At 41.5% G+C, this 20,853-nt stretch overlaps 1 protein-coding gene and 1 pseudogene across 33 annotated transcripts in view; one reads left to right on the top strand and one right to left on the bottom strand.

The window, feature by feature from the left end:
• The window catches only part of TRPM3 (transient receptor potential cation channel subfamily M member 3), a 798,781-nt gene that overhangs the window by 585,386 nt on the left and 192,542 nt on the right, over positions 1-20,853 (top strand). For 9 of the 33 annotated variants that reach the window (XM_029202611.1, XM_029202610.1, XM_029202582.1 and 6 more), the window contains exon 7: positions 2,049-2,123. The exons of the other annotated variants lie outside the window; for them this stretch is intronic. In XM_029202611.1, coding sequence (XP_029058444.1) covers positions 2,049-2,123 — 75 coding nt within the window. The remainder of the gene's footprint in view (positions 1-2,048; positions 2,124-20,853) is intronic. 33 annotated transcript variants of the gene reach the window in all.
• On the bottom strand, positions 256-610 carry LOC114884066 (annotated as a pseudogene).

Genomic DNA, 20,853 nt, shown 5'->3' with positions numbered 1-20,853 from the left:
TCTTCGTTGCTGCATGCAGGCTTTCTCTAGTTGTGGCAAGTGGGGGCTACACTTCATTGTGATGCGCGGGCTTCTCATTGCGGTGGCCTCTCCCACTGCAGAGCACGGGCTCTAGGCACACAGGCTCAGCAGTTATGGCGCATGGGCCTAGCTGCTCCGCGGCATACAGGATCTTCCCTGACCAGGGATCGAACCCGTGTCCCCTGCGTTGGCAGGCGGATTCCCAACCACTGTGCCACCAGGGAAGTCTGGCAAGTTTTACTTTCAGAAATAAAACCACAAAACAACACAATCTAATTCAATCTTAAAGGCTGGCATGCTGAGCAAGGAATGTTCTTATTCTTTGTAGGAGCTCCTTCTTTACACTGTCAGGTACCAGGGCTCTGCCTTTGGGTGTGATTTCAGCCACCAAGTCATCAACAGTAATGTGTTCTAGTCCTTTTTCTTTAATTACCTCTTTACAGTGTGCCTTCAACTGATCCTTCCAGCCACATTCAGTTAATTTAGCTCTCAGCCACTCTTTGAGGCATTCTCTTTCTCCAGTTTCTATCAACTTTTGGTTAATTGCTTCTCTCATCTGTGCATCTTTGTTCATCTTGCTAGCCACCATCACCGTGGGCAAGGGCTGTCCCTTCCCAGTGACGAAATGACCCTTGCGCTGACGACCATTACCTACCACACTCTTCGGCCGCCAGGACCTAGACCCTCCTTGGCTTGTTATTTTGCAAACTATTGATAATCCAGAAGAAACAACCCTTATATTTTGTGCTTCAAGTGATATTGCTTTGTGTTTTCCCCAATGAGTACATTCTTATGAAGAGGCAGCCCTGCCAAGTTATGGGCACTGAGGAAATTACCAAGTGATGTTTTATGAAAAATGGGGTGAGACACTACTATGCCTCTCACCAACCAGCTATCCCCTGCCCAACCAACAACCAACAACTACCACCCCAAGCTGTGGCTGCTCTAGAAGTCTGGCTTGATTCTAGGACACTAGGACTAGAAGACCTAACTCAAGGATCTGGGCCCCTCTGTAAATGCTATTTTAGGGAAGGAGCAAAAAGGGGCAGAGGCAGATTCTCCTGAGGCCTAGATTTGAAATGAGATCCTGCCTGAGTCATCTAGCCTAAAACTAGCTTGTTAGTAAGTTAACAACTCCAGAGACATTATTTACCATTAAATTTCTCTCCCAGTTTGGGATAGAATAGCCAGAATTGGTAGGAAACCTGTTATAATGAAATGTCTTTGACGACTTTTTTTTGGAAGATAGATAGAAAGGTAGGTAGGTAGGTAGATAGATAGATAGATAGATAGACAGATAGATAGAAAGAGGTATATGATAGAGATAATATGTGACAGATAGATATAGATATATATATGGTTCTATCTATCTATCTAATTAGTCATTTTCTTGGCCCATGAGAGAAGAGAGGGAAATGTGGGGATCTCTTCAGTAAATAACATGAGCTATGTTGAGTGACACATTGGCATTGGTTTCAATTCCCTTTTAAAAAGAAAAGTACATTAGCCTCTGAAAAAGTACTTCTTTTAGGTCAGAAGTAGCTAATTACCTGAGGATAAGACATGTATCTCTAGAAATCAGAAAAAAAAATGTTTTTAAAGGGAGGGAGGGAGGAATCCAGTATTTATTCAGCCTTGGAAGGCATAATTATTGTTATAATTAGTATAACAAAAACAAACATTTCTTGAGGATTTACTAAGTGCCAAGCATTGTTACAAGCACTTAACATGGATTAACTCATTTAACCCTTTAACCACTACAACAGTTATCTAGGCTGAAACAGAGTAATGAAGGCTATGTCCTCCAGCAAAGGGAATGTTGATTTTAAGGACCCGTTTATCTGAGGGAGCCCTGAGACAAGGCATAGTTGGTACAGAGTGCTGTTTGATGCTTTGCATAGGTCTGAATATGCAGTTGGGTTGCCATCACATGTGTAAATTTATAAATTGGGAGATTGGTCTGCTTTAATAAAATGTGAATCCAACCATTGGGTTGTAGAAATTTCAAAGATTTTATTTTTTGACAGGATGCCTGCCGTTTTTCTCTCTTGATTCCCGCTTGTTTTATTCATTTTGGGGTAGTTGCCAATTAGACCCAATTGGTAAGTATAATTAATGGATAACATGAATTTCCTCTTAAACCCCAACCAAGAAAATTAACCATAGAAATAATCATTTCCTTTACAAATTCCTAACACTATCCCTCCCTGTGACTGCTGTTTATCTCTTCTAAGACATCCAACTACACCAGAGATTAATTACTCCCTATTATTTATCATCTTAATAATACCACATAAGACAGAGAAGAGAGAAATGAGCGTTTATTGAGGTCCAAGTATATTCCAGGCACTGTGCTAGCATTTTCATATATACTGTCTCTTTGAATAGTCACAAAAACCCTTCAAAGTAGGAATTATTATCTTCCTTCTTTATAGTAGATGAAATGGCATCTCAGAGTAGTTAAGCCCTTGTTTTATATCCAGTTAGTGGTACCGACAGGTACAAACGTAGGCTGATAAGATTCCAAAACCCTTGCTCTTTTCACCCCACATAAGGAAACATTATTTCATTCAAAAAGACACTCCGCTAAAATTTTGTTACCTTGGAGGGTTTGGGGGTCATTATTTCATTCAACAACTATTTGAACACAAACTCTGTGTCAGACACGGGTTGAGTATTGGTTCAGCTGGGAATAATCGTCAGCAGAACTTTGGGTGGAGGACAGTGGTTAGTGGCAAGATGGTAGAGGAATTCACAGGAACAAGAGGAGGAGGAAGTAGGACAGGGTGGTGGCATGGGCGGTAGGGGTGAAGACAAACAGAGGAGCTCCTGATCGTGTGCCCATGGCTACAGTCTTTCTTCATGTGACTCGTGGACTTCCCTTTGTCATCCTATGCCTGAGAATATATGAAGGAGGCTGGGAAGGCAAAGGGACGTTCAATTGTCATCACTGGCATCTTTTTGATCATTGCACCACCATCCAATGCATTGGGGTAACCATGACTTGAAGTTTTCCATCATTGAGCTCATAACTGTTCCATGAGATAAATAACAACTCTGTAAGTTAAAGGTCATAGCAGAGCTTCATCCAGGAGCCCTGGAAGTAAGAAACAGTGAATTTATATTCTCAGAGACTGACAGCCCTGGATTCAAATCAAGTGACCTGAAAAGGATGTTAAACTTCCTCTGGGCAGGTTACATGTATATCAGGAACATCTCATTGTCTTCCTTGGATGCTGTAACATGTTCAGCCTAATCATTCAGACTTTTTACTACTGGTAGAATCAACCAATCAAGTAGAAGACCATCCAAAATACAAATATGAAATTCATGATCGTTAACTTTGGACTGTGATAACTTGCCATTTTCCAGATGCTCTCAACTGAATGTGTTGTTTGAAGTTTTTCTGCCTTTTAAAGAATTTTCCCTTCAAAGGATAGGTTGTGTGAAGAAGACAGTTACAGTTTAAACATCTGCCCTCTCTTCATTTTATAAAGTGGCGTGACAGAAGTTGGCTGTGACACTGAACTGTTTGCCACGCTTGTTAATGAAAAGTCACCTTGTCAATCAAGAAGATAACGGAGTCAAAAGAATAATGTTGAAGGAGTAGAACAAATTTAATGAAACCTGTTTCTTGGTATTTGCCTGTCTTGTTTATCTGACTTATTTTCCAATTCAAGCTAGGAGCTCTCTCTTTTTTAGGAAGGAACCCCATTCCACATTGGAACTCTCTGTTCAGGGACTGGGACAGTTCCTGTAAGCAAATGAGTCTGAAACAGGTAACTGTCCACCATTCTGATAAGACTTAGGTTCTTTTACACGTAGGGAAGAATGCTGAGATCTCCTTTCAGATTAGAAAGATTTGGGTTGCAAATGTTTGACTGGCATTTTGGTCTCAGTTGCTGGTCAGAACTAATAGGTCCTTCTGATGGCAACTTTCTTGGTGGGACTCAGTCTCTTCCTTGTTTCACTAACTGGAAGACCTTCCGTATCTTCTCATTTGTTGTTTATCTAGCTTTCCTCTCCTTCCTAATGCCTGTGGACCTTATGTCCCACCCATTCCAAGCTACTTGCAGTTTCTCTTAAAGAACATGCCCTGTTCGATGTGTTTTTGTCCCATTTTGACATTTGCTGAAATTCCAACCTCTCCCAACTCTACTTATTGGCAAAAACCTACACTCTTAAGTCTCAGCTTGAAAATCTTCTTTTTTCTGAAATACTACCAGAAACCATACACACACACACACACACACACACATGATCCTCTTAGGCTCAGTTATTCACCACATAACCCCCGTTCCCACAGCACTCTGTATAAACCTGTGTTGTAGCATTGCCTCTTTGGTAGAGCGGTTGTCTGCCTGCACCTTCTCCCTCATCACCTGTAGATTGTGAGCTCCATGTGAGCAGAGCCTGAGGCATACTCACTTTTGTCATCCTGAAAATCTAGCACAGTGCCTGGCACATGCAGGTAGGTAGGTGCTCAATAAATTTTTATTGTAAACATCAATATTTGGTTTTCTGGCCTTATTTTTAACTCTCGTTTCCAGCCTGATATAAAAATGTAATAGAAGAGTTTAGAAACTAAAAGTTATATAGAAAGGACACATAATAAAACAATAATACATGGATTCAGGGAGGATAAATAAATAGGAACGTGTACAGGCAAAGACCATCATGCATACTTCCAACTGTCATGGGCATAAAAACGTTTATTCTGGAAATTTGACTGCATTTCTGTTGACTTGTGCTTATTATCAAATCATTTCTATCTTGTGGATTTAGAGAGTCTAGGATATACATTTTTGTAGCAGCCAATGCCATCATGGCTTCATTATTTCCATTTACACAGAAAAAGAAATAAGTATTGATTTTTCTGCACTTATCTAAAGTGTAAGTGCCCATGGCTGCTTTTCAGTCTACATTAGAATCAGCCATTCAGTAGAAATGCATAGCTAACTTTAGAAAGTTAGACAAACATAAAATAGATGGGAAAACTTGTGCTGACTGAGTACTTTTCTGCCATAATCAACAATTTTACAGTAGGATATATTTGGAGACGATAAGGTATCTCATTCTCTAGGGGTCTTTTAAAAAAGCAGGCTGAGATTTTAATTCACTGGAGATGTGTCAGGCCAGGGCAATTGTCATAGGGCCCTTCAAAGCCCCTTCCCAGGATTTAAAATAATTTGCCCATCCTTTGAAAATACTGTTTGGATCATTTCAAGCCATTTAAACTAGTGGAAGTAAGCCTATATTTCATATAGGCTAGGAAAATGACTAGAAGTAGTGCTCCCAAAATGTCAGTAATAAAGTTGTCATAAGTTTTAACAGAATAAAAATCTTTTAACTTGAACCCTCAGCTTAAGATCATTAAGCCCTGAGAAATAGGAGAAAAATAGAGATGTTATGCCCTGATACTGGCCAAATAAGCATGCAGCTTTGTTTTGTTTTTTTTTTTTTGGCATCCATCACTGAAGCAACAAGCACTCTTACCCTTATTGAACAGGCTGTCCCTGTTCTGCAAGGAGGCCAGATTTCACAAGCCTCACAGAGTCCCACATGCCTGCCACCCTGCAGGCAAACACTCAAGTCCTAAATCCCAGGCAGAGGAATCAACAGTTCTTGTTGGCTAATGAGCCTTGACGTCTCTGGGTCCACATGGGGTTCTGTGGGCAATTCCTGGTAGAATGAGGCAGGGTGGAAAAACAGGTGCACCTTTGCTAAAACAAAGGGCTGAGGATTGAAGAGTCAGCTTTCCTGGTCATCAGAAAGATCTGAGCTGAACCTTTCCTCATTAGCAGCATTTCGTCCACCCAAAGGGAGAACACAGGAAGTGCATATTGACTCTGGTTCACATCAGAATTTATTATGAAATCATGGTGGAGTTTGGGGAGAAGTGGAAAGTTCATTACACCCTGTATTTCCATTTTTCTGTCCTGTTTTCTTGGTTTGAGTGGAGCAGGGTTTGTTTTATTCCATTGATTTATTTATTTCCATTATTCAAGTAATAAGAACCGTTGTTATGAGTATGAATTATTGTTCATAAACTTAGGTATGTAGGAAATGTCACATAGTAACAATTTTCCTTAATTCAAATAAATCCAATTCCAAGCCCCCTTTCCATCTAGTTTTGGTAAATTCAGTCTTTATCTATTAGGTCTCTCCCACCCACTCCCTCTCCCTCTCTCTCTCTCTCTCTCTCTCTCTCTCTCTCTCTCTCTCTCTCTCTTTCTCTTTCTTTCTCCCTTCCTCCCCCTCCCTCCTTCCCTCTCCCTCCCTCTCTCTGTCATTCTTCTCCTCTCCCTCTTCCTCTCCTCTCTCCCCATATTCCTCTCTCCTCTCCCCTTGTCCTCTCCCCTTCTCTCCCCTCCCCTCCTCCCTCCTTCGCTCCCTCCCTCCCCCCTCTCTTCCTCTCTCTCTCTTTCTCTCTCCCCCCCCTTCCTCTCCTCTCCTCCCACCTCTCTCCCTCTTTCCTCTCCTCTCTTCTCTCCCCACCCCGCTGTCCTCTCTCTCTCCCTACCCGCCTCTCTCACGCTTATGGTGTACCTGGAAAACTGAATAAGAGCCTTTTAACCTCCCTCGGCCAAGGTGACCACTGATAAAAACAACTGCCCAAGCCTGCTTGGTCCCTCCAGGGTGGAAAGCTCTGGTGCTGCCTGGCCGAGTAAAGCCAGCAGTATCTTTACTGCAGCTGGCATCCCCGTGGCCAGGGCTCCACAGCCCCAACTCAGCACCCCAAAGGCACTTCACAGCAGCCCCCTCAGACCAGATGCCTGTGCTAATCCCACCCTTAAGGAGCTTACATTTGAGTGGAAGGAGACAGAGAACAAACAAGTAAAATACATAGTGTATTGCATAGTGATAAGTGCTGGTGAGAGAGAAAAAGCAAAGAAGGCAGAAAGGCAAGTGCAGGGAAGGGGCTGCAATTTTCAGTAGAGTAGGGGGAGGACTCCCTGAAGAGGGGACATCTGAGTAAAGACTTGGAGGAAATGAGGGAGCAAGTTGTGTGATGTTTTGGAGGAGACCATTTCCAGAAGAGGAAACAACATTAAAAAGACGCTGAGGTGGGAATGTGGGCAGCATGTTTGAGGAGCATCAGGAGGCCTGTGTGACCACGTGGACGGAAGAGTAGGAGAGGAGTGCGGAGGAGGCCAGAGAGGAAACAAGGGCCAGGGCCAGGCAGGACTGTAAGGCCTCTGACTTTCACATTCACTCTGTGGGAGGTGGGAGCTTGTGGAGTTCTGAGCAAAGGAATGAGTGGTCTTGTATGTTTCAATAGACTCGCTGTGCCTGCTGAGTTGAGAGTCGTCCAGATTGGGAGCAGGAATGAAAACAGAGATGCCAGTCAAGAGAAAATGGCACTAATCCAGGCAAAAGCTGATGGTAACTAGACTAGGGGTGGTAGCAGTTGAGGAGGTGAGAAGTAGTCAGATTTGAACTATGATATGAAGGTAGACCAGGCAAGATTTACCATCAAATTGGATATGGGGTATGGTTCCAGATTTTGGAGGCTGATCAGTAGAAGAATGGAGTTTCCATTTTCCAGTCTGGAGAAGACTGTGGGGATGGGGATGGCAGGGATGGGACAATGTCAGGAGCTTAGCTTTGGACATGTCAGATTTGAGAGGCCTCAGAGCACGCGTGGAGACGTCGAGAGGGGCACGGTTATGTGAGACTGAAGTTCGGTGGAGATATTTGGCCTCGAATTATAAACATGGAAGTTGTCTGTGTGTCGACAGTATATGAAACCATGTGAGTGGATGAGATCACCAAGGTAGTGTATGAGGAGAGGACAGGACAGGAGAGAACCAAGAACTGAGCTTCGAGACAGTCCTTCTATCAGAGGAGAGACCAGCAAAGGAGATAAAGAAGGAGCAGCTAGTGAAGTGAGAGGGAAACCAGAGGAGAGTGCTCTCCGGAAGCCAAGCAAAGAACATATTTCCAAGAGGAAGGAGTGGCCAACTGTGTCAAATGCTGTTGACAGGACAAGTAAGGAGAGACCCGGGAACTGACCATCAGGGATGTTGAGAGTCTTTTCTGCCTGTCCCAGGAGTTGGATAATTTCCTCCCCATCTCATCCGCTTCAACCTCTCCCCATCAAATACACTTGTCTTTCTCCTCCTCCTCTTCAGGGCATCAGCGAGCTTAGTTCTTTAACAAAAACCATCATGAGAGCTTATCTTCAGGCCACCAGCGTAAACCTCCTGTGAGAAAAGACAGCCCAGTGGGCCTTTTGGAAATAAGGAGAAGAAAAAACAAATTTAAAATGAAATATGAATTAACTGATAATCAATGATCCCGCTACACAGGAAGATATTATTGACTTTTAGGCAAAGTACCAAGTAGAGAGTAAATTAAGTATACATAATTTCCAGCAGTGCAGTGAAACCCCTGTTGAATTAGGATGAAGTGGTGAGCCATTGGTTTTTAAACGGTTGTAGGTGTTGAATTGCAAGAAGAGTGCATATCTTCCGGTGCGGGCAATAGTCAACCAATCACATGCAGCTAAAACAGGTGTCAGTGCTTGGCTGACACAGGTTTCCAGCTTGGTTGGTTTCTCATTGATCATAGGCATACTTGGGCTCAACATACTAACAGATGTTGCAATATATGAATCATATTTATCACGTTAGTTAAGACTCAAAGGTTGGCAAATTATGGCCTGTGGGCCAAATCCAGTGCATTATTCGTCTTTGTAAATAAAGCTTTATTGGAATATAGCCGTGTCCACGCTCCATCTTTCATGCACCGTCTCTGGCTGCTTTCATGCTACAGTGGCAGAGTTGAGAACTTGCAGCAGAGATCATCTAGCCTGCAAAGCTGAAGATATTTACTGTCTGGCCTCTTACAGAAAATGTTTGCTGACTCCTAGTCAGACTTCAATAGACTATGAGAAGTATAACAGGGACATTTCAGTCCTACTCCATGGGCTTTCATCTTAATTTATTCCAGGGGGCACATCTTAGATTTCACTTCTTTTCACAGGTGCAAAGTCTCCACTCCCTACAGCTTTATGCCAGGGTTGGTTCTCGGAGTGTGGTCCGTGGACCAGCAACAATAGCATCATCCGGGAACTTGTTAGAAATGCACATTCTCAAGTCCCATTCTAGACCTACTGATCAGAAGCTCTGAGGGTGGGGCCCAGCAGTGTGTATTTTAGCTGATCCTCCAGGTGATTCTGGAGGATGCTAGGCTTGAGAGCCATCCCACTAGAGCACACACTGGTAAGAAGAGCTGAGAACTGGAAATGGGCATTTCCACACACCTCTTCTTGTGATAATTTTCAATGCACAAACTAGTTCTTTGCACGTTAGAATCAGGATTTTAAAAGCAGTCCTTAGAGTGCCACGCTCTTCCGTGTAACATTAGGATAACCCATTTACGAGAATGATAGTATTACCACTGAGTATTGATGTCAAATGACTCTTGGTGGCAGCAGTAGGAATAACTCAAGTGGCTGTTTCACACCAACTCAACAGAGCAGGGTAATGAGGTTAACCACCCCCATGCCCCTGGGCCTTGACTGTCTCTGATTCTTCATCATGACACTCCAGTGTGCTTAAGTGATAGAATGTAATGAGACATTTATTTATAAGAGAGAAAAGTAGAAGGCATTTATATCCAACTCCATCAAGGATATGCTAGAACATGCGAAAAACTTTAAATTGATCTTTTCCCCCTACAGGATTTATGCAGGTGCTGTTGTATTGTTGTTGCTATTTTCCTTTGCTTAATGATCTAATCCTTCCCTGGAGCTTCATGCCTCTGTGCGGCTAGAAGAAGAAATAACTCTGATAACAGCTGTGATTTATTTAGATGGAGCTAGAAACTGGATCTCAAGAATCAGAGAGGGGCAACAAGTGAGTCTTAGCCTTTTTAAGCCATGAATAGGTGAACAAAGGAACAGTGAACAAACTCAGGCCCCTTTCTAAATATCCAGAATTGGCATCTATTTTTAAAAATCTGCTAGAAACGAGTTTGAGACCCTAGAGTGATCATATGTACAGGTTTGTCCAAAACTAAATAATTCTGGTTTATATTGATCCTTGTCATCCCAGAGTAATTATTAATGATGACCTCTTCACTTGCAAGAATGTCCTGGTTTTTGTATGATAAATCACCTGGTCACCCTAGTGAGAGACAAGCCAGTGGAGTGCAGAGTGCAGGCTCTGAATTTCCTAATAGGTCTCTGAAACCCTGTTCAGACATGTGATTTACTCTCAGTGCCTCAATTTACTTAACTGTAAAATGGGGATGATAATATCTCTATCATAGGGTTGGTGAGCAGATTAAGTGAGCATATACAACTCGCCTGGCTGAGTGCCCAGCACCTGGTGGGTGCTTCGTAGCTGCTACTTCCCCTACAGGAATAAGAAACTGTCTTCAGTCAGTTGGCCGAGTGGATTTCACTACATGAAATCATTCACTGCAACCCAGGAATTCATAAGCCCCCTTGTTTGGGTTCCATTTTTAATAAGCTTTTTTTAAATCTGTGGCAATTGTTGTTTCCTTTTAAGGAGATGTAAAGACATTAAGAAAAAACTGTCTTTCAGAAGAGGCCATATTTGCGTCTAAAAAATAAGATCACGTTCACAAACTTGAACCAGAGGTTCAAGTTTGTTAGATGCTGCTGCAAAATGAATGCCAGAAACAGAAGTGACTGCACTGTAATTCATGGTGTTGGAGCTTGAGGAAGTCGAGTAAATTATAACTCACTCTTGACAGGACAAGATTCAAATTGACCAAGAGTTGAACACTGGAGTTAGGCAGATGGAGATCAAAATATCACTTTTATTAATGATGAAGTAGTTGAACATAATGACTTATTGTGAGGGCCAAATGGGTTTGCCTCCTTACCTCAGCCCTCAGACAGCCAACCAGAGGAGAAATTTGGGTCTACAGAAACAGTTTTACTAATATTACTGACTGGCACTGGTCCATAGAGGAAAATGAAAAAGGATGCTAAATCCTCCTCACTGAGAGACTTTTAGTAGACTCGTCCTATCCAATCAAGAAACATGGACATTAGTCACCACCAACCAGGTTACTCAATTCTATATATAGAGACAAGAGAAGGACAAGGGGCTAGATGTGTCACATTAATGGAGCCCTCCACATGGAAACTTGACACCAGAGGAAAGAAGGTTTCCCATGACATTGTCACCATATTTCTCACTGAGGATTTAGTAACAGTGAAAATTTGATCAGATTGGACACATTATCTTTTGGAAAAGATGCCAGATAATCAAATAAAAATGTATCGCTTTTCCCAACTGCTGGTCAGAAATTGGATTAAATACCATTACCAGCTCCCAAATAATCAGTACCCTTCCTTTGTCTCATACATGATAATGGCAGTCAGTTATTTTAATAACTTTAATAACCTTTGTGATGAATGAAGGTCACTCCTGGCCTACAGCAAGTTAGCTGCTAAAACGTATCCATCACCTCAGAACAGAATTAGGTTTCTACTTCAGTCATATAGTTCCCTATTTATTTCAACTGGAGGAAATAATAGCTTTCACGGACATCCTTCCAGCAAGGGGAAGAGTGTAAACCTTTGTTCGCGTCTTTCTCCCCAGTGTCCAGGACACGTTGTCACTGCAGCTGGGTCAAATTCTGAGAAATAATAAGGCTTCAATTTAAAAGTACAAGACAGCTGAACTGTAATTGGCTATTCAAGTTCCTAAGAATCTGGACTCTTGCAGACTTAATCCAGATGGACAAGGCAATGTGTGAGCATCCACCCAGGTCACTCAACATGTTCTTTTCTTGGTCTCTGACCACCACTAAGGCCAGTAGTGAAGGCCTGTAAAAGGATACCAGGGACCACTTAAATGGCTGTCATCTCCACTTTCAGCAGTTTGCATCCGTAGTATTGAGGTATGATACTTAGTCCCCTTATAACATCTATTCATGTCATTTCAGCTATGCTAGTCCCAAGGTATAGACCCTAGGCATTGTACCTTCTAATTTTACTTCACAAGCATTTATTTGAACTACCTTCTAAGTATGAGGCACTATGGAAACCAGAATGTTGTCTAAGAAGGGTGTGGGTGTTTCTGTCCCAAAGAGTTTACAATGTAGTGGATGAAACTTTCATTAAAGCAAGGCAGAATTTAAAAACTGCCAAAGGATATGTAGAAAAATAAATAAATAATGGGACTACAAAGGAATGAATAATTAATACTGCCTGAGGGAGTTAGGAAGGGCCTCAGGAATTAGTAACATTTGAACTGGACTTTGCAGATTGAGTTAGGGTTTCTGAGGGGCTACAATAAATAGCACCTCTTTTCCTCATCCAAGTTCTAAACACTTTGAGAAATAAAAGAAGTAGTTGATGGAACTCAGAGTATCATTTTTAGTTGGGGGACAAGTTAGCAGACATGGCTTTTAGACTGTTGACCAAGTGGGATTATTGACTCCCCAGAATTAGGCAGAATTCCACAGTAAGCCTTCATTCCCCATCCCACCACATACACCCGCAGGGACAGGGCCCTGGAGGATTTGGGAGATGTCAGGCTTCCTGCAGGCAGGAAGATGCCAAGAGAAAGAAGAGCGAGACTGAGTGGGCAAATCCAGTTGTTATTCTCAAATCTACCAAGGAGTAAAAGCATAGAAAACCCAAGGATCTGCTTAGGAAAAATTCCTCCTCATGAAACCAAGAGTAGGGAAAGATACTCCTCTCTGAAAATTAGGATGGCTAAAGGGAAATTTAAAAATAGTCCTAGATGAAGGATAAGGAAGATAGTCTGGATGAGACTAGAATCAGAATGAACAGAAAGTTCTGGAGAGAGGGATGAGCCTGTGAATAAAGGTTGGGTCCAGAACATGGGGAGCCTTGTCTGTCATGCAAAATTACTTGGGCTGTTATCTATAAGCAATGGGAACCCACTAAATATTGTTACAGAGAAGACTGTATTTACAGATGATAACTAGCAGTTATGTGATGATTGTTGTAGAGGCAGAGAAATCAGTTAGGAAGCAATCTCAGTAGTCCACAGGAAAACCAGTGAGCACAGAAACTGGGCATTTGGCATCATTCCTGATTTCAGGAGAATTTAAATCAGATCTAAGTGCCCTGGATCTCAGGTCAGTTGATTAAGGGAAAATTGCTTATGTCATAAAACATTTGAAAATTTCTATAGAAATAATTACATTGTCATATAACCTATGAGCAATCAGGATATACTTGAGGTGATTCAGTATCTTGCCTTCCTTCTGTACCCCAGATTTTAGTGAACTACATGTAGAACACTCTGTGATATGCTGGGGATACAAAGATAAACCTACCTACAGAGAAAAGAGATGTCCAAACATGTAAATTAATGAGAGAAAACTTCAAGAGATATGTAAGGTACTATGAGAATTTTTTCCTTGATATCATAGTAGTTGATTGACAAATTTATAAAGTATATTCATTGGCATGGGCTTTTAAGAAAAGTAAATGCTATAAGAACACAGAAGTGAGAATAGTTAATTCTGCCTGGTGGGGGTGAAAGGGAGGGGCCTAAGGAAGACTTTGAGCCTGGGAACTGCAGGATGCATATAAGTTCTCCAGAAAGAGTAAGTCAAAAAGAACATGCCTTAAAGAGGGAATAGAATTTTTCACATTTGGTGCAGGGAGAAGTAATTGCAGTCTCCTTCAAATGACGCAGAGATTTTTTTTTTTTAATTATTTTGGAAGGGCAAATTAATATACAATTTTGCCATTACCAGCAACATTTCCCTCTCTTACCATTTACCTCTCCTACCCAGCCGTGCCCTGCACTGTGGGCTAGGTCTTTCCAAATCATAATTCCCCTGGCTGCTCTGCTGCTTACTAATTCTGCCAAGAAGCCAAAGGATCTTGTACGAGCTGTGGACCTAGATCCTGGCACATTTATAGGGGAGTGTGGGCAAGGAATTATAAAGTAAAATGAGTTAGAATCACTTTGATTACCTTACATTTGAGAAGGCAAGGATGCCTTTTGATGTGGGTTTTGAACAGAGCAGAAACTAAGAAGACTGTAGCTTTGTTTGGGCGAGTTTTCTTGTAGACTTAGATCAATTATATTAAAACATTCAGCCTGCAAACAATGGCCCCAAAGAAAAAAATGCTGGCTCTTTCCTTTTCTGAGAGTAATACTTGCCTTACAGCCCATGCCATCGGCCGTTCCCTTTCTTTTGAAACGATTTACGTGGATTGTTGCTTGGATGTCCTAGAAACATATGGACGTTAATAGCAGAACATTTTAATCAGAGCTGTCTGGCCATGAGGGAATAACTGTTTTCCATTGATTAAGTCAAAAGCTAAGTTTGTTTACTAGCATGTAATATACTTGGAGTCAACTTATGAGTTTTGTTATTTGGCATTTACATCTTTGTCCAACCCACAGAATTCAAAAGACTTAAGCTGATTGAAGCACTGAGGAGAGGCCCATCGGTAGAAGACATCTGGGGAGTGACAAAAAGATCACCTACCCCAAAGCAGAAAGTTTTAGTGTTTTGGATAGGAGATAAAGGAATTTGCCTTCCTAAGCATATTACTGGTCTGCATGAGAGAATATTCAAACTTTGGAAAAGTGTGTATCAAATTATTTATTTGTCAGAGCATACTTTTGGTTTAAATCCATAAAATGCATTTGTCGTCATGAATCATTTATACAGTTAAAATAGAAGCCTTTTACAAACCTAATAAATATATATAAGAATCTTTATATTTGTTTAACCATATAGTTCTCAGTAAGTGCCAGACTCTGTTCTAAGTACTTGACAAATAACTCATTACTCAAAACAGTGCTATGAATTGTGTGCCAACTCTGTGTATTAGACACTGTGTAGAATTCTAAAATATATTGTTTGTTTATCAAGTCATATCAAGATGTATTTATGCCTTTCTAGGATGTGCATAGTTCCAGCTACCATGTTAGTAGTACAATGTCTAGACATGCTGTCAGAGTTTACAGTAGCAAGGAGGTACAATAGACTAGAGTGACCCATGCTGAGTTAGAAAGTAGGGGTCAACAGGAAGCAGCAGACAAATGAAGGTAGAGGCAGTCAAGGAACTGGGAATCAGAGTCAGAGATCAGGACAGGACAGGTTCAGCCCAGTTCCAGCCAGGCAGCCCATGATCTAAAGAAAAGAGTCATCATCTGAGTGAGACAGGTCCAGGCTTCCAGAGTATAGGGCAGAGATGGTCGTGGTGTTGCATGAAGAAGTGCTTCCAGAAAAGTCCACTGAAATCAAGGCAAAACCCCAGCCTTGGGGCCCACATTGCCAGAGGGGGAGCAAGCAAATGTCCCAGGCTGGCTGGCTTATAGAAGAGGGTGCCACTCTCCAGGAGCCAAGGGTATTCACGGAGGACGATTGCTCTCTCTGCTCTTGGGCTTAGAGCTCTCTGAAGACCATCTGAATCCCTTCTGCTGTCTGAGTGAAGTTCCTTGATCGACCACATGAGTGAGTCCTCTTCTCTTTGAGAGAAGCAGAGCAGCTCACCATGACTGGTAACCAGGTTTCCCACGTGAGCATCAGTTAAGCTCCAAAATCAAGGCCTGCCTGACACTGTGTAGATGGTAGGCTTACACCCAGTTTAGAACTGAATATTGCCTCTTAAAGCCCTACCTCAGGGCTTCCCTGGTGGTGCAGTGGTTAAGAATCCGCCTGCCAGTGCAGGGGACACGGGTTCGACTCCTGGTCCCAGAAGATCCCACATGCTGTGGAGCAACTAAGCCCATGCACCACAACTACTGAGCCTGCGCTCTAGAGCCCGTGTCCCACAACTACTGAGCCTGCACGCCTAGAGCCCGTGCTCCACAACAAGTGAAGCCACCACAATGAGAAGCCCATGCACTGCAACGAAGAGTAGCTCCTGCTCACCTCAACTAGAGAAAAGCCCACGCACAACAACAAAGACCCAGTGCAGCCAAAAATAAAACAAATAAAATAAAAGAAGAAAAGCCCTACCTCAAAAAAAAAAAAAAATCTCTGCTATCCTCTATTTTTCTCTTACAAAGAGCCCTCAACTACTGTCTCCCTGCGAGGGTCCTCAGGCTGAGAAAAGAGCATCTGAGGACTTTCCATGTTGTTAAGGACAGGTGAAGACTTCCTTGGAGTCAGCAGAGGTGAGGCTGGGGAGGGGAATGTTTGGTGGCAATAAAGAGAAACTCACTCAAAATATATAAAGGAGTATTTTTGATAAAGAGAAATGTGTTTAGAGGAAGGTTTGCAAACTATGGCCCACCCTGTTTTCATATGGCTCATGGGCTAAGAATGTTTTTTTCATTTTTAAATGTTTGAAAATAAAAGAATAGTTTTGTAACATATGAAAACTACATCAAATTCAAATTTCAGCCTCCATCTGAAAATTCCATTTCTCTCGTTAGTAGACCTGTAGTACAAAAAAAAAAATGTATTCAATTGTGTTTTGCAATATGTCCATAAACATTCTGTATAATTTGTTTTCTCTCTTGTTATATAAGTACCTGCATGATGTCCTCTATTTTGCCCATTGTCCTACAAAGCCTAAAATATTTACTATATAGCCCCTTACAGAAAAAACTTTTCTACCTTTGATCTATAGGGGACTCTGTACGAACTACAGCCAAGTGACTGTATCTTGAACTGAAAAGTCGCTAATAATCCAGGCAATAAATCCCTCTCTCTCTCCCACTCTTGCTCTCTCTCTCTCTCTGTCTCTCACCCCCAAACACACACACTCTTTCCCTCCCTCTCACTCAGGCCACGTGATCTCTCCTCTGTGATGCACTCAGTTCCCTTCTTTTCTTCCTGCACACAGACTTCTTTGCTTGTTTATTCACCCTGACATGGTCCCATCAGAGCCACCACTAATAGAGGCTTTACTCCCCAAATACTCATGCCCTCCCAGTCCCTCCCAGTTACTCACCTGAGGTTCAAGGTCTCCATTCAAAGTGCAGGAAGGCAAATCTGGCCCACTGCAGGTCTGGAATCTACCTCCATTCCAATCAGCTTTGAAAGATGCCAAGTAAGCCTGCCCTTCTGTGCTGTGGACAGTTCAGTTCTCTGATAGGCGAGAATGGATAGAGAGGACATGATGGGAGTTGCCAGTACACGTGCCACAGTGACCTCTTTGGTTGGCTTTCAAGATTTTTACATTCAATCCACTCATCCACTCCCCCAGTTCTGGCCTTTGGCCTTCAATCGCTACATGGGAAAGCAAAGCAAGAAGGCAGTGTCCAAAATTATAGTCCTCTGGTGGGGGCTGGTACTGAATTCCTAAGAAAATACCTGCAGCATTGATAATGCAAAAAATAGATTGGTTCAACAACAGAAAAAAATGCATTGGAAACAAACAGAAAAAAATATGGATTGGCCATATTAATTCAGTAAATTTAACATTCTTAGTCCCCAGGGTAAGAAATGCTATGTACCATCTGTTTTCGGTCTTTTATCATTGTCTCAGAGAGGTGTTTCCATGAATTCAAGCTCTATATCTTCAACGTCTTGACAACCTCATATCTTCAGCCAAATTTACTGAGATTTTAACTGCCAAGATAAAATATACATGTATGTTTATTCTGGAATATTGGCACTAGCTTTAAATATGGAAAGATTGTGTATGGATGGGGTCTGTTAAGTTCAATATCGACAAGGGAGTTGCCATAGGGATTGGTGATGATAGGAAAAGACATTTAAGCAATTTGCATTATCTTTACCCCTGCCTAGTCCTCCAATGGGTTGGAAATTTATGCCTCAGGGAAAGATCCCTGTCCTTTTTCAAGGAATTTCTTCCCCACTAGAGAGCCAAAAGTGTCTAAAAGTGAAGCATCTTGTTGCATGTGGTTTCCTTTTGACTGCTTAATAATTTGTGCAGTATTTTATGTTTCCAAATGCTTTTCTAATCCATTTAGGGGCAGAATTATAGTGGCAAAAAAAATGTAGTAAGGATATACATAATTGGTTTGAACTGGGGTTGGCATTTACCAATTGAATACATCATCAGGATTTGCTAAAATGAATGGGTTTATTACCCATTTCCAAGTGGGATCAGGCACATTCCAGTAATAGTTCTGTTGTCTTGAATAGATAATGTATTCTATCTCTAAAACATGAAGGCAATATCTAAAACATCTGCTTCCATTGAAGACTGAAGGGACATTCTAGTTAAAATGAGATGCATTTTTTTTTCTTATGTCATTCCTTGATATTTTCTTGGGCTCACTCTGTTCCTTAGTAGCTCAAAGATTTCCAATCACATTTCTTTTTGCCAAAATAAAGCATATTAAAATATTGTCTTTCTATACAGTAATATTCTACAGTTGTACCTGAATATTCATGTTCTGGGAATCTTCCTAATTATAAGAAGCACCTTAAACTTAATAAATAAGAATAGTATCGAGTGTTGTCAGTTAAACACAGCTGATTACCAGCTTTATTTAATTTTCATAAATCCATCCCACAATTTGCAGACCATAGAAGAGATTCATTAAGGGGAGCAAGAACCTAATTCTCAAACTATTTGTGAAAAGCCGTGGTATTATGCAAACTTCAGCCACTATTTCTCAAGTAGAGAGTAAACGGGTGTCCATTAAAATGAGGCAAATAGCTTGACTGCTTCTTCTCCCATCACTACAGTAATTGTTAATGCCCCCCAGGTCTGTATAAAGTTCTTTTTGTAAAATATAAGATCTTAAGGGGTTAGTGAGTTTCTATGGCCCCATTCTAGTCCAAATACAGGAGATGGTGACCAGTATATCTATTGGTCGAGTCAACCATTGAATCAAAGACCAGACTATTCAAATGAGAAACGGGATAAAGGGGACATGTTCAGTGCTTTTTTTTTTTTTTTTTTGCGGTACGCAGGTCTCTCACTGCTGTGGCCTCTCCCGTTGCGGAGCACAGGCTTCGGATGTGCAGGCTCAGCGGCCGTGGCTCACGGGCCCAGCCGCTCCGCGGCATGTGGGATCCTCCCGGACCGAGGCACAAACCCGTGTCCCCTGCAACGGCAGGCGGACTCTCAACCACTGCGCCACCAAGGAAGCCCAGTGCTTTTTAATAATATACGCATTTTAATAATATAAATTTAAAATTTTGCAACATAAAATATATTGACAAATTCTCACTGTATGCACACTTTGAAAGCATATGCATTCTCCAAACAAACTTCTAAATCATCAAGAATCACATAATCCCAGAACTGGCAAGGCCAGTGTGTTAACTGTGTTCATGTCATTGCTAAACAGCTTTAGCTGGTAAACAGAAATACCTACCCATCACTGACAGACTCATTCTCAAAGTGATCAAGATCTTCAAGAAGTCATCGCTCACGTAATGTTTGAAGCCTCCTTTCTAAATGACCTGTACTGTAATAATCACATGATCTGTGGCTTTGGTCATTAAGATTTAGCTGAATATCAATCTTCTGTGCTCCATCTCCATGTAAATATAAACCGTTTTCCAACAGCAAAAAAATTATTCCTTAGGCCCACTGGCATTTTAGATCATATATAATGATGTTGACAGTAAACCAAAGGATTAATTTGGTTTGATCAAAATTCTATTTATCCGGGGCTTCCCTGGTGGCGCAGTGGTTGAGAGTCCGCCTGCCGTTGCAGGGGACACGGGTTCGTGCCCCGGTCCGGGAAGATCCCACATGCTGCAGAGCGGCTAGGCCCGTGAGCCATGGCCACTGAGCCTGCGCGTCTGGAGCCTGTGCTCTGCAGCGGGAGAGGCCACAACAGTGAGAGACCCACGTACTGCAAAAAAACACAAAAATCTATTTATCCAAGCATTTCACTGCAATACACCAAATATTTTTACAAGCGGCTGAACTGATCGTAGATTATAGTCTCATGTTGGCAGAAAGAGAGAGAAGAAAAAGGTCTTTCAGAATTTTAAGACATTCTTCTCTCCCTGCCACCTCCTTCTTTACACCACCCAACCCAATCTTTTGTTTACGCCAATTTTGACAATATTTGAATTATTGGAAGCCCAGGCTTAACTGCATAGTGGTCATAACAAAATGGGACAAACGTCTAAGAGGTTATCTTCTGCAAACAACCATTAACTGGGGTTCAATTTATAATTTGAAAGCCCGAGGTCAACTTGGAATCCTCTAGAATGTAGTTGCTAAGTCCGTTACTCAAGCTCACATTTTTGTAGGCTATAATGCTTCCAGTTCCAAAATTACAAGAACTGAAAAGTGTGGCAAACATCTTGCCTCTTCCTGAGGAAGCAACTCTGCGTTGCTCTAAAATTAAATTCTAATGGACATCTCTAAGAAGTTTTTGGTTATAGTAGAAAATGAAAAATTATTGCAATCAACTAAGGAATTAGCCTACTTTCCCCAAAACCAAAAGAACAAGTATTGACCAAAAAGATCTCTGAGGGGCCTAGATAAAATGAGAACGTTTTGGTGATAATAGAAGTCATATTTTTTTAAAACTATAAATCTAAACTACTTTTTGTGAATGGTCAGTAGTTTCAGCTGAGCAAGGCTTACACTTGTGAGGCTCTTCAAAGGAATTTATGTTAAATTTTTTTGTGGGCATAAAGAAAATGGTAGTGGTCCTTATGAATCCAGCTGGATCTGCAGTGAATTCCCAAAATGTTTATTTCACTAATAAAGAATATACCATTCTTGTTTTTTAAAATGCTTTTTCTTTACTAATGATGTCATATGCTACAGATTTGTAAATTTGTGGTTTTCTCTAGAGATTTTTTTTAATATCCTACGTCTAAAATGTAATTTAGAAAAGAAAATGTGAACAGAAGAGATAAAGAAAAACAAGGAAGAGAGAAAGGAATGAAGGATGGGAGGAGAAATAACCTATAGAAAGTGCTTCACCTTGGAAACTTTGGCCAGTCACT

The sequence above is a fragment of the Monodon monoceros genome, unplaced genomic scaffold (genome assembly GCF_005190385.1).
Source record: "Monodon monoceros isolate NGI ecotype Baffin Bay Population unplaced genomic scaffold, NGI_Narwhal_1 Super_Scaffold_5, whole genome shotgun sequence".
NCBI classification, from domain to species: domain Eukaryota; kingdom Metazoa; phylum Chordata; class Mammalia; order Artiodactyla; family Monodontidae; genus Monodon; species Monodon monoceros.
This window is presented reverse-complemented; position numbering and strand designations above follow the sequence as displayed.